Raw genomic sequence first — 12,550 nt, 5'->3', positions numbered from 1 at the left:
TTGTTGCTGCAGAGAACTGCGCTAAGTCGGACACAAAGGCAGCGCGGGCATCGGATGCGGTTGAGAATACTGTCTGCAAGCAAAGAAACAATCAGGTGCTAAACCCTAAACCCTAAACCCTAAACCCCAAATCCTTAGGCAGCATCCCGCGCCAAGCCCTAACCCCATTCCAGCAAGATATTTCAAATGGCCTAAAATGGATGCTCTGGCACCATCAATTCCAACAGCAAAAAAGAAATATATTTAATTTTTTTGGCCTTATGGGCTCTAGAGGTGACTCTAAGGCAGCACAGATTCTAGAAGTGCTGTTGCGACAGAAGCCAAGAACGCATTTAGCCTTGGCATGCAGCAGCAAGCAGTAAGCAGCAGCAACAGCAAGCAGCAGCAGCATGAAGGAACAACAGCCAGAAGGAGCACGAAGGAACAGCAAGCAGCAGCAGCAGACAGCAAACAGCAAGCAGCAGCAGCAAGCTCAAGCAGCAAGCAGTACAAAGCAGCACAGCAGCGACAGCCAAACATGAATACTAATGATATGCTGCGCACCTGCAAAAAATTGAAAAGATTAAAACTAATTAATCTACTTCCCATTATCTCAACCATTGCGTGGTCCAACTAAGTCATCAAATCTTGATAAAAATCGCTTTCAAAAAGTATTTGAAAGTAAACAACTCAAAAAAAAGCCAATTTGTTTCTACTGGATAAACCCCTAGCTCGAGACCCCAAGCACAAACAGCTGCCCACCAAGAAAACCCTCTTCTTCTAACTCCAGCACTTCTGCAGCAGTCCCAAGAGGGGCCCCATCAATAAGCAGCTGGGGGGGCACTGGCCCGGCAGCCGCGCTTGCTGCAGCTGCTGCCGAAGCTGCAGCAGCAGAAGCACGCAGCAGCAGGCGGCACCGCAGTGTGCAGTACAGCAGCGCAAGTTCAGCAACAGCAAATGCCTGAAGCACCAAACCCTCAGCAGCAAACCCCTGTCCCCCAGCCCCAGGCCTTACTAACCCCTTGTTCTGGCCTTGCTGGGGCCACGCCTGGGCCCCCCCAGCTTCCCCCAGGGGCCCCCAGACCCAGCAACCTCGCTGGGGGGCCCCCCTGCGGCTTCGGGAGTCAGCAGCCGCTGCTGCTGGCGGAGACGGCCAAGGAGAACCCCGTCATGGGTGCCCAAAGCTGCAGCAAAGCAGTAGCAGACGCAGCAGCAGCAGCTCGAGCTCAGCAAATGGTGCCCTCTTTGGCCCAGCCCACTCCTTAACTATGAGGCACTCAAGGGCGCAGCAGTAAAGCAAGGAGGCCCCGGGGCCCCCTAAAAGCTCAAGTGACCCGGGGGGGCCCTCCTAAGAGCAGCTGCTATGCGGGGCAGCTCGCTGTGCTTTACCCTGTGCAGCAGCCGCGTTGGTGTCTATAAACAAATAGGGAACTCCTTTGCAGTCCAAAAGTGCTGCTAGCTGCTGCGACTCTCTGTGGGCCCTTCGGCTCACAGCGAGGGTATCTCCTATGAGCAGCACCTGCAAGCAGGGCAAAAGCAAGGGCCCCCAAAGAAATGCCAGCAGCAGCAGAAACAGCAAAGCAAACTGCTGCAGTTGCAGCAGCAGCAGCAGCAGTAGCAGCAGCACCACCCCAGACACGGCAGCACCCTGCGTGCACACCAGCAGCGCACCGACCGCCCACCTCCGGCAAAGGGCTCTCGAAGAAAGCAGTTGTAGTGGCGTCGTTGCAGCCTTTGCTGCAGCTGCTGCTGTTCCTGCTGATGCTGCTCCTGCCTTTGCTGCTGCAGCTGCTGCTTCGTTGAAGGGAAGCCGCGTGGAGGCTCGAAGTCGTGCTTGTGGCTACCACGTGGGAGGGAGCCGCTGCTTTTGCTGCTGCTGCAGGCAGCTCCTCTTTGTTGCTGCTGCCCCGCCGAAAGATAGCAGGAAAAGAGAATAGGCTCTTTATGCTGCTGCGTCTGCTAGGTCCTGCAAGTGGAATCTTGACTTGTGGTTGCTTCTGCTGCAGCTGCCTCTGTTGTTCTTGTTGTTGTTGTTGCTGCTGCTGCTGCTGGCGCAAGTGCACGAGCTCCCGCACGATTGCCTCCTGCAGCTGCAGCAAGTGCAGCAAAGAGCCATCTGCTTCCGCCTGCGGCAACTGCAGCCCCTGGGTCTGTGGTCCTGCGCGGTGCAGCTCGAAGATGGCTTTTAGCAGGGTGAGAGCTGCGTCCCCCCAGGTTCGCTCTGCTGTGGCTTCTGTCTGCTGCTGCTGCTGTTTTGGGTGCTGCTGCTGCTGCTGCTCTTGCTGCTCTGGCTGCTGCTGCTGCTGCGCCTCCTCGTGCAGCCCGCTAGAGACTTCCTGCTGGTGCTGCAGCTCTGCATCTGGCATCTGGTGCTGCAGTCCAGTGCTGCAGCTGTCTGCTGACAGCCCAAGTTCGTCTGCAGGCGGTCGACTCTGCTGCTGCTGCAGCGGCGGCAGCTTATGGGAAGCTGCTGCTGCTGCTGCGCCTCTTCCGTACGACTCCTTCTTGCCCATATTAGTCAGTCTTCGTGCCCAGTTAATGGGCAACAGCAGCGCATCCTTGAATGAAGCCGATTTGTTTAAAATGCCCTCACGATCGCGTCCCTCATTCCCACAGCCGCAGTGGCTGCTGCTGCTGCTGCTGCTGCAGTTGCTTCTGTGGCAGCAGCAGCTGCTGCTGCTGCTGTTGCTGCAGCCGTTGTTGCTGCTGAAGCTGTAGCTCTTGCTGCTCCATGCCCTCTCGACCTGAAGTTCATCCAGCCTGGCGCAAGCTTTGCCTGCATCCAGCAAACTGCGCACATACGGTGGCAGCACACTATCCGCGTTGCTGCTGCTGCCTCTGCAGAAGTTACTGTCCCTGCTGCTGCGCTGGTTGCTGCTGCGGCGCCGGCGGCCCCAAAAAGAGCTGCTGCTTCCCACAGGCAAACTGCGGAGGCTGCTCAGGGGGCGCCGGTGCTTGCGAGGAAAGTCATACGATAAGGACCTTGAGCTTCGCCAATTGTGGCCCCTGCTTTTGCCTACTGAGCTGCTGCAGCAACGGCTGCAGCTGCTGCAGCAGCCGCCCCTCTCAGGCTTCTCGCCAAGGCACTGCGTGTTGCAGTCAGGCTTCTCGTTGCTGCTGCTCGTGCTACTGCTGCCAGGCGGTGTGCCATCCGTTCCTGGTTCTATCAGGAAACAGTCTTGCGGCTGCTGCCACTCTTGCTGCTGCGGAGGCTGCTCTTGCAGTTGCTTTTGCTGCTGTTTCTGCCGCTCACGCTGCTGCTGCTGCTGCTGCACCTGCTGCTGCCTGACGAAGATTTCGTGAGCCAGTTGCGCACCCCTCCAGGCGAGAAGCGCGGCGTCAGCTGAAGTGCCGTGTCTGTCTAAGGCGAGGTATCTTTCCTCCAGCAGCATTTGCCGCAGCCTTTGCTGCTGCTGCTGCATTTGCTCCTGCAGCAGCTGCCGCCGTGACCCTCTTTGAAGGTGCAGTCGCAGCTGCAGCAAAGAAGCACCACGGCAGAGCAGCCAGAGAAAACAATTAGCTGCAGCAAACAGCTGCAAGCCGGTAAAAGAAAGCAGCGTTAAGATGCTTCCCACCCTGCGCAGCAGCAGCAACAGCAGCAGCGAGAGCCGCAGCCGGCCCAGCGCCGGCAGCTCTCACAGCAGCAACGGCAAGCCCACAGCAGCAGGTGAAGACAGCCCCACACAGGCAGACACACAAAAGCAAGTGGGCAGCAGACGCAGCCTGCATGTCTGGCAACTTGCCTTACGCAGCACCTCAGAGAACACAGGGTTGGCTTTAGGAGCAGCAGCAGCAGCACTCGGGCTGCTGCCCCTGTCTTCACTCGTGTGCAGGATATTAGCTGCGGCTGGGCGCGGGCCGCTGCACCCATGCAGCTGCCCGCTGTTGGAGTGCGTGCTCGCTGGTTTTGCTGCTGCTGCTGCTGCTGCTGCTGCTGCGGTTTCTGCTGCTGCAACTAGCGCAGGAGCTGTTTCAGCATCGCTCGCTCGAGGCTTCCGTAGGCTCCACTGCCGCAGCAGCAAACGGTGGAGCTGCTTTTTTTGCTGCTTGTTCTGAGCCCTGGACTGCTGCTGCTGCGGCTGCTGCAGCTCTTCGCTGCCATCTGAGCTGCTGCAGGAGTCGAAAAAGAGCTCGAAGGGCTCAACAGCTGCGTTCTGCTGCTGCCATGAGGTTGCTGAAGATGATAAGATTCTGACCTCCCCCGATTCTGGTGTGCTCACTACCCTGTGGTGTGCATACAGGGTAAACCAGCTCCTGCTGCTGCTGCTGCTGCTGCTGGCCCACAGCGTCATTTGGCGCCTCGCCCTGTGAAAGCTCGAGAGTGTCTGCCGTCTCAACTGCTTCTCTTTCTTTCTGCGTCTCTTCACGCACTTCTTCTTGATGAGCTGCAGCAAAGTGGCCACCTGTCTTCCGTTGCGGCTGCTGCCGCTGCCGCTGCTCTGCCGCTGCTGCCACTGTCTAATCTCAAGACTCAACTCCCAGTGCAGCCGCCGCAGCCAAAGCTCTCCCTCTATGGGTAAGTGAGGCCCCTCTAAAATGCCCGTCAGCAAACACTCAGGCGGCCCCTTTCCACTTTTCTCTGCTCCCGCGTTGCCGCTGCTGCTGCTGCTGCTGCTGCTGGTGCCCCACCACCGCAGCGCTGCTGGTGCCAGCTTCTGTGTCAGCTTCCTGCTGCAGCGTTGCTGCTGTCGTCTTAGCAGCTCCAGCTTCGTCCTTTGGTGTTGAAGCTGCCTCAACAGCAGTAATTGTCTCCTTGCGCGGGTGGACTCAGCCGTCTTTTCCTCTAATACCTGTTGCAGAAGCAGCGTATTGACCACGTCTGTTTGCTGCTGCGGATGCTGCCGCTGCTGCTGTTGGGATCGCTGCGTTACCTGTCGCTGTGCTGCTGTTGCCACAGCATGGTTTGCTTCCCACAGCCGCCGTAGCAGCAGCAGCTCCTCTTGGAATGACAACGGTCGCTGCAGCGCTGGAAGCTGCTGCTGCTGCTGCCGGGCCGCAGCCAGCGAACGCGCACGCAGGCATTGCAGGCCCCCAGCAGCTTCTTTTTTGAGAGGCAGCAAAGATGCCACGCTCCAGCTACGCCGCTGGCGAAGCATTTGCTGCTGCTGCCATTGCTGCTGCTGGCTTTGCTGCTGGGCTGTCTGCAGCCGCAGCAGCAAGCGACCCTGCAGGCAGACTTGAGAGGACTCACGAAGAGGCCGTCCAAGCGCACTCAGGCTGCGTTGTCTTTGCTGCAGCTGCTGCTCACTATTTTGTAGCCTTAATGAGCTGCGGGACGCAAGTTGGGGCCTTTGGGATTCTCTGCTGCACAGTCTTACTGCAGCAGCAGCAGGAGTAACAGTGGCAGCAACTCTCGCCACCCCAGTGGACGCTGCTGCTTGGCCTCGCACCTCTGCCGCATATCTGCCGCTGCGGCTGGCATCCTTGCATTTTCTGCTGCTGCTGCTGCTGCTGCTGCGGCAGGCGCGTGCAGCTCTTGTAAACTCCCAAGATGGAGGAGCTGGGGACCCCTTCTTCAATACTTTATTTCCCGGGTCTTCTGGTGTATTTAAGAGGCAAAAAGCCCCTTTATGCTGGCAATTATCTTCTCTGGTGGGGCCCTCTGCTGCTGGCCTTATGGGGGAGCGGCCCGGAGGTGACCCTGACGATACAGAGCGGCGTAGGCTGCGCTGCGGCTCTCGCTGCAGCGGTTGCTGCTGCTGCTGCTTGGCCTGCGGAAGCTGAAGCAGGCAGCCTTGCGGCAGCTGTGGCTGGTTCCGGGGAGTCAGCACGGCTGCTGGATGGGCTTGGCCTTCGGCTTGCTGCTGCTGCTGCTGCTGCTTGAGAGGCGGTGCTGCGTGCGTGGGTGCTGTTGATTTCAACCTCTCTTGCTCGCGCACTTGCTGCTGATATTCTTTCCGTCTTAATGCAGCAGAAAATGGCAGCTGTTTGTGCCGCTGCTCCATGAGGAACGAGCTGCTGCTGCGCCTCTGTCTCGATGAGGTGAGTCAAGCGGTGGCTTGCGCGGCCAGTGAGCTGCTGCTGCTGCTGCTGCTCACTGCAGCAAAAACGCAGCACTCTAAAAGAGACTGAATGTAAGTGCTGTCTGCGGGCTGGAGGCACCAGTACAAGCGGCAGCTGCTGCAGCCGTGCTGCCTCGCAGCTAGGTTGCGTGTCTCTCTCGGGGTTCCAGCTGCTGCTGCAGCGGTTTTCACATGCAAGGCACTGCTTCTTTGAGTCATTAAAAACCTAATTTGCTGCACAGAGAACTTGGGGCCCCACAAAAAGGGGAGAACACGGGATAAAAGGGGAATCCCGGCAGTCCCTCTGTGCGCCTGACCCCCCTGAGTGAGCAGCAGCTGCAGCTACGGGAGCAGCAGCAAGTGTAGCAGGTGTCACAGACCATAAACAGCCCATTTGAGCTAACCTTCATTAGCTCAAGGGAAGAGAAGAATTTCGGTTAGGGAGGAAACGCTAAGGCTTTGCCTTAGCCCCCAACGGTCACTGATCGTTCCCATGCAGCCTCGACTCCGAGCTGCTGCTGGTGCAGCTGCTGCTCCTCTTCCTGCAGCTGGGAAACTGTATATTGGGCGCCAAATAAGTAGTTGAAGAAGGAAATTTAAACATCTAATGCTTACGTCAGGCCATCTACGTCTCCTTTTACGTTTCGTCGCCTACCCCCAAAAGCCGCAGCAGCAGCTGCTGCTGCTGTGCTGCTGCTGCTGCTGCCGCTGCTGCTGCTGCTGCTGCTGCTGCTCTGGCGTCAGCAGCAGCTGCCTCCGCCCGAGCGGCTCTGCAATTCAGCGCAGGCTTCTCACCTGTCCTAACACCTTCTATTCTGTCTTGCGTCTGTACCTTCTTCGTAGTTACAGCACCAGCAGCAGCGCGAACGGCAGCAGGACCCGTCTGCCGTGTCGGATCATTCTCTCTATCTTTCTATAGTCTGCACAAAGGCTGCTGCAGTTGCTGCAACTGAAGCAGCTGCAGCAGCGATTTCTGCTGTGCTGTGGCCGCAGCAACAGGAAATATCGCGGGAGTCCCGTTGCTGCTGCTGCTGCAGCAGCAGCAGCTTCCTGCCTGCCACTGGGGGGCCGGGCCGTCCCAGTCGCTGCCCTACAAACCGGCCGCCAACCTCGTCCGTGCAGCAGCAGCATTTGCTGAAGCAGCACAGAACTTAAACCAAGCTCACACCCCTACGGCAGCAGCAGCTGCTGGCCCCGGCCCACATCCTGCCTCGGCTGCTGCAGCTTGCCTGCAGCAGCAGAGACGCGGGCTGCGCCTCTTTGAGTAGGCCAACTTCACACAGCGTTTTTAGAGCGTTAGCTCCTCCGCAGCCGCAGCAGCAGCCCCAGCAGAAATGGCAGTGCAGCAGCGCGGGCACTTGAAGGAGCAGCAGCGAGAACTGCAGCGGTGGCTTGACGGCTGCGACAAGGAGCTGCAGCAGCTACTGCAGGCCCGTGCGCAGCAGCAGGATCACGCCCAGCAGCAGAGTATGCAGCAGCAGCAACAGCGCGCGACTGCAGCGGCAGCAGAGGCAATGCGCAGTTCCATTAGAGGTCAGACAGCCGGCTGCCTCCCCAGTGTCATCTGCTGCTCCCGCTGCTGCTGATGCCGCTTACAGTGCTGCAGCAGCAGCAGCAGCAGTAGCGACAGCAGCCCGGCAGTTCGTGGCCACCGTGTCCACAGCGCACTTCCACTGACGCCTACTTGCTGTGCTCTCTGTGTTTTGCTGCTGTTGCAGAGTACCGGGCTGCTGCTGATGGGGCTTCAGCAGCAGCAGCAGCAGCAGCAGCAGCAACGGCGAACCCGCGGGGGGCCCTGCCGCGTGCAGGCGAGGGAGCCCTTGAAGACACACTGCACAAGTTGCAGGGACTAAAGCAGCAGCTGGCCTGTAGGCTCTCAACCCCGTGCTGCTGCTTGCTGCTGCTGCTTACTGCTGTTGCTTGCCTCTGCTCAAGTTCTGCTGCAGCGTGCTTGCTGCTGTTTCTACTACTGCTGCTGCTGCTGCTGCATGTGTTTCATTGGTGTCACTGTTCTTTTGCTGCTGTGGTGGCTACTGCCACCACCACTTCGCTTAATGTTTTTGCTGCTGCTGGGTGCTGCTGCGGCTGCTGCAGCGTGGGCTGTTCGGGACGGCGGCCGTGCTGCAGCGGATACGGGAGCAGCAGCAGCTGCAGCTGGGCCATACCCTGTTAGACAGGTATATCCCTTCTCTTCAGCAGCAGCAGCAGCCAGAAGCCCAGAAGCAGCAGCAACCACAGCAGCTTGCTGCACGCTGCATATGTGTGTCAGCTGCTCCTGCTGGTGCTGCTGTGGTTCCTTCAGGCTTCATGCAAGTTAGAGGAAGTCCAGGAGCAAGCTGTAGCTGCAGCTGCAGTTAAGCAGCAGCAGAGCAGCAGCAGCAGCAGCATAGGGGCCGCTTTTCCTTCTACAGGGGCTGCGCCCAGAGCAGCAGCAGCAGCACCGGTTGCTTCTGCTGCTGTGCATCCGTGGCTGGGCGGCAGCTTAATGGCGTCTCGAGACTCGGCGGACCCAAAGCTGCATGCAGTGCTGCTGCAGCACCAGCAGCAGCAAGGCGCAGCGAGCTGCGGCAGCGGCAGCTGCCGCCTCAGTGACAGCAGCACTTGCGCAGATGACCCCTGCAGCAACAATGGCAGGCGGCGCAGCATAGATAGTTTTTCCAGCGAGAGCAGCAGCAGCACTCCCGAAAGCGCGAGCATGTGCGGCGTGAGTTGCAGCTCCATGCCGCAGCAGCAGCAGCTGCTGCTCCAGCAGCAGCAGCAGCAGCTCCAGCTGCAGCAGCAGCAACTGGCCCGACCCTTCAATATGCTTACAGCAGCAGACCTGAGTAAAGGAGCGCCACCTGCTGCTGGCTTTTCTTGTCTCCCGAATGGCAGGAGCTCGGATGCCCGTATTCGTTTTCAGGCAGGGCGGCAGCAGCAGCAGCAGCAGCCAGGAAAGTTGCAGCAGCAGCAACCGCAGCAGCAAGAGTCGCAGGACGGCGAGCAGCGGCAGCTGCAGCAGAGTCGGGGGTCAGGAAGCAGTGGCAGCAGCACAGGGGGGCTCTACGATCGCTTTGCTGCAGCAAACTTGCACAAGACGGCAGCCACAGCTGCCCCGAAATTAGCTGCATGCAGCGCCGATGTTCAGCAGCAGCAGCAGCAGCAGCAGCAGCAACAGCAGCAGGAAGCCCCGCACCAGCCGTTGGTCTCTCGTTGCAGTACTGCCACATCTTCGCCCTGCAACGCGTCTAGGAGGGCAGCGGCAGCAGCAGCTGCTGCTGCTGCTGCAACTATAGACAGCGGCCCCGAAGCAGAGGGGCGGCATCTCGGGCACGTGCCGCTGGGCCTGAGCAGCGGCAGCAGCAGCGGCAGCAGCAGCACGGGGAGTGATGCCACAGTTCATCACGAGAGGGGGTTTGAGAGGGATAGACAGGCCTATGGCGGCCGGTTTGTTGCAGCTACGTTCATGCAGCAGCAGCAACTGCAACAGCCGCAGCAGTCGCCGGCTTATTGTGGAGCAGAGGGGGCAGCGTCACCCAACTCTGCAGCAGCAGCAGCAGCAGCAGCGGCAGCATTGGCAGCAACGCCCAGAGCAGCAGCAACACTGGATGCAAGCGGCAGGACCCGCCGCATGTTCTCGTCGGGCAGCAGCCACGATGGCAGCAAAAACAGCAGCAACAGCAGCAACAGCAGCAACTGGGTCCCGCCTGGCTGCCCTCCTATTGGCCCATCAACAGGCAGCGGCGACAGCAGCAGGAGCAGCAGTAGCAGCTTTCAAGGCTCAAGCAGGACTCACAGCTTGAGCCAGACGGCGGGCAATAGCAGCAGCAGCAGCAGCAACGCGTCTGCGCCCTTATTCCGCTTCAGCGGAGAGGCTTTTTCCGCTGGACCAAGAGCAGCGGCAGCAGCAGAGGAAGCAAGAAGTGACTACTTTGTTTCTCCTGTTGCAGGTGCAGCAACGGGGAGTGTAGCAGCAGCAACAGCAGCAGCAGCAGCAGCACCAGGGCTCCGGGCTTCCTCCCGCATGCCAGGGTCCTTCAACCCGAGAGAAACGCCTGCGTCCAACTGGCCGCCTTTCCCTGCTGCTCAGCCCCAGCAGCACTTGCAGCAGCAGCAGTTGCAACACCCTTATTTCCACCACGCGCAGCATCAGCAGCAGCAGCAGCAGCAGCACCAGCAGCAGCCGAGCTGTGAAGCGCTAGCTCCTTCGGGGCCAGCCGGGCCCACGAGCTCAGTCCCAGAGTACCTTCGTGGCCAGCAGCTGCGTGAGGCTTTCCTGCCCGGAGCAGCAGCAGCAGCAGCAGCAACACAGACGGCGGCAGCAGCTGGCGCAACGCCGCCCTCAGGAACAAGGACCTCACCTGCAGCGGGAGCAGCAGCCGCAGCAGCACGAGCTGCAGCAAGAGGACCTGCTGCATGCAGCCCCAAGGGAAATGAAGACAGCGGAGATAGCCTCACAGGCGGAGGCGCCTTGGGCCTGCCGGACATTGCTTCGTGTATATTGGGGGGAAGCCATCAACAGCTGGCAGCCTTGTCGCTGCAGCAGCAGCAGCAGCAGCGCCAGGAGCAGCAGCAGAACTACTTGCACTTCGTGCAGCAGCAGCAGCATGAAGGAGAGCGGCCTTGGGTCATGCAGCAAAGGACCAGCAGCAGCGGCACTGCCGATAACAGCCGCAGCAGCAGCAGCAGCGCGAATCTCTCTCAGACGCTGCGCAGCTCGTGCGCCCCATGGTATCCTCCGGCTCGGCCAATGGCGCCGGTAGGAAGTGAGGCAGCAGCAGCAGCAGCTGCTGCTGCTTCTGGCATGATGGGCGGCCTTGTCGGTGCTTCAGCTTTATCTGCTGCAGCAGAATCATCAGGGCTGCAGCAACAGCACCATAGAGAGTACTTTCCGGGTGCCTCTCAATATGAAGCGGGACTGCAGCAGCCCGAGGCAGCAGCAGCAGCAGCAGCATGTGTTGCGCGCACCATTGGCCTGCTCTGCGGGGATGGGTGCTACTGCTGGCAATACAATTCTCAGTTACAGGAGTCCCAGCAACAGCTGCAGCAGCTGCATCAGCAGCAACAGCAGAAGCAGCCGGCGTGCGCTGTCCTGCAGGTGACACCTTCTGAAGTTCAGGTCTGCCAGCTGCAGTGGTGCTGGGGTGGCGAGCTGCTGCTGGACGATCAGCAACAGCAGCAGCTGCAGCAGAAGCAGCAGGACCAGGAGTACGCACACGCAGACGTGCGGCAGCGGCAGTCACCGGGAAGCTCGTATAGCTTCACTGCTGCAGCGGGCCAGGCGCCGCCGCAGCAGCAGCAGCAGCTGCTACAGGACATGGTGTGCTACGGGGGAACCTCAATATGCCCCCCCCCGTGCCGCATGGATGAGGCGCGGGGCAGCTTTAGCAGCAGCAGCAGCAGCAGCGGCGAACCAGCAGCAGCAGCAGCTGCCGCGTCCTCGGTGCTGTTACGGTGCCACAGAGGAGAGAGAGTAGAGGTGTATGTACACCACAAGAGCGGATGGCTGTACGGCGGCATCCAAGGAGAACCCCACAGGTGCTACTCACGCTGCTGCTGCTCATGCTGCTGCAGCTGCACCTCCAGCAGCTGTTCCGCTGCTGTGACTGTTGCTGCACTCAGTGCTTTTCTTCAGCGGGGCAGAAATCTCGGGCGTGTTGCAATGAGAGCCCTGCGCTGCATGCAGTGGCTTCCTGCTGTGTTCGTGCAGTGTCTTGGCTGTTCCCATCTGCTGCTGCATTTGCTTCCTTTTGTTTTCAGGAAGGGCTGGTTCCCGTTTTACCTGCTGCACGACCCCTTGCGCTGGGCATGTTCGCCGGCGGGGTCCATGAGCAGCAACAGCAGCAATGACAGCAACCGCGCCAGCAGCAGCGCTAGCAGTACCAGCAGCAGCAGCAGCAGCATTAGAGCTGCAGCTGCAGCGGCGTCGGGTATCCAAACCCCAGCACTTTCGCCGCAGCCCCTGCCTAAGCGGCGTTTGCTGATGAACTTAATGAGGTTTGCGCAGGCGCCTTCCCAGCAGACAGACACGGCGCAGAAGCATCAATGATAGCAGCAGCAGCTGCTGATGCTGCAACGGAAGTTGCGGCAAGCTGCAGCACGCTGCAGCCCCATGTAGCCTGCTGCAGCGCCCCCAGCTGGTTGGCTGGCTGGGTCGCGCCGAGACTACCAGAAACTCGCAATGATCAAAGGCGGGCAACAGGAGCGGATTTGCTCTGGGGGTGTGTGCGGCTAGCGCAGTTCAGCATGCACAAGCACGTATCCAGATATTTCAATACCATTTGAACGTAGGCTTCTTACATAGTTACATCCACAAGCACTTATTCAGGTAAGTAATTCTGTTTAAACTGAGTCAATCTCCATAGCAGTACTACTCTTTCAGTGCTCGTGCGCCTACGCACAATTTGCGAGCTCGTATGGGCGCGGTGGGGCCCCATGGGGCCCCCGGGGAAGCAGCGCTGAGGGTCAGTTCATGCATGCGCTGAAATGATGAAGCTGCGCAGCAGCGCCGGCCCGCCGGGCAGCAGCTGAGTGAGCTCGCGGCATTGTAGAGGCCGCCGTGATAACGCAAAAGAGCTCTGCACTGGAGA

The 12,550-nt window shown here is 59.6% G+C and overlaps 2 protein-coding genes across 2 annotated transcripts; one reads left to right on the top strand and one right to left on the bottom strand.

Annotated features, from left to right (window-relative positions):
• Positions 1–1,364: 1,364 nt before the first annotated feature.
• Positions 1,365–5,924, bottom strand: ENH_00086420 (hypothetical protein, conserved; the record flags this gene model as incomplete). Its single annotated transcript, XM_013581685.1, is given in 3 exon segments — positions 1,365–3,494; positions 3,499–3,555; positions 3,735–5,924. Coding segments are annotated over 3 exon segments (4,377 nt in total).
• Positions 5,925–7,315: 1,391 nt separating this feature from the next.
• On the top strand, positions 7,316–12,009 carry ENH_00057170 (hypothetical protein, conserved; the record flags this gene model as incomplete). The annotated part of the gene is made up of 5 exons (XM_013581684.1): positions 7,316–7,514; positions 7,700–7,849; positions 8,076–8,158; positions 8,284–11,498; positions 11,721–12,009. The coding sequence occupies 5 exons, from the start codon at positions 7,316–7,318 to the stop codon at positions 12,007–12,009; spliced, it is 3,936 nt and encodes a 1,311-aa protein (XP_013437138.1).
• Between the last annotated feature and the right edge of the window lie 541 nt (positions 12,010–12,550).

The sequence above is a fragment of the Eimeria necatrix genome, genomic scaffold (assembly GCF_000499385.1).
Source record: "Eimeria necatrix Houghton genomic scaffold, Enh_scaff47, whole genome shotgun sequence".
In the NCBI taxonomy this organism is placed as follows: Eukaryota; Apicomplexa; class Conoidasida; order Eucoccidiorida; family Eimeriidae; genus Eimeria; species Eimeria necatrix.
Note: the sequence above shows the minus strand (reverse complement) of the source record. Positions and strands in the feature narration are given on the sequence as shown.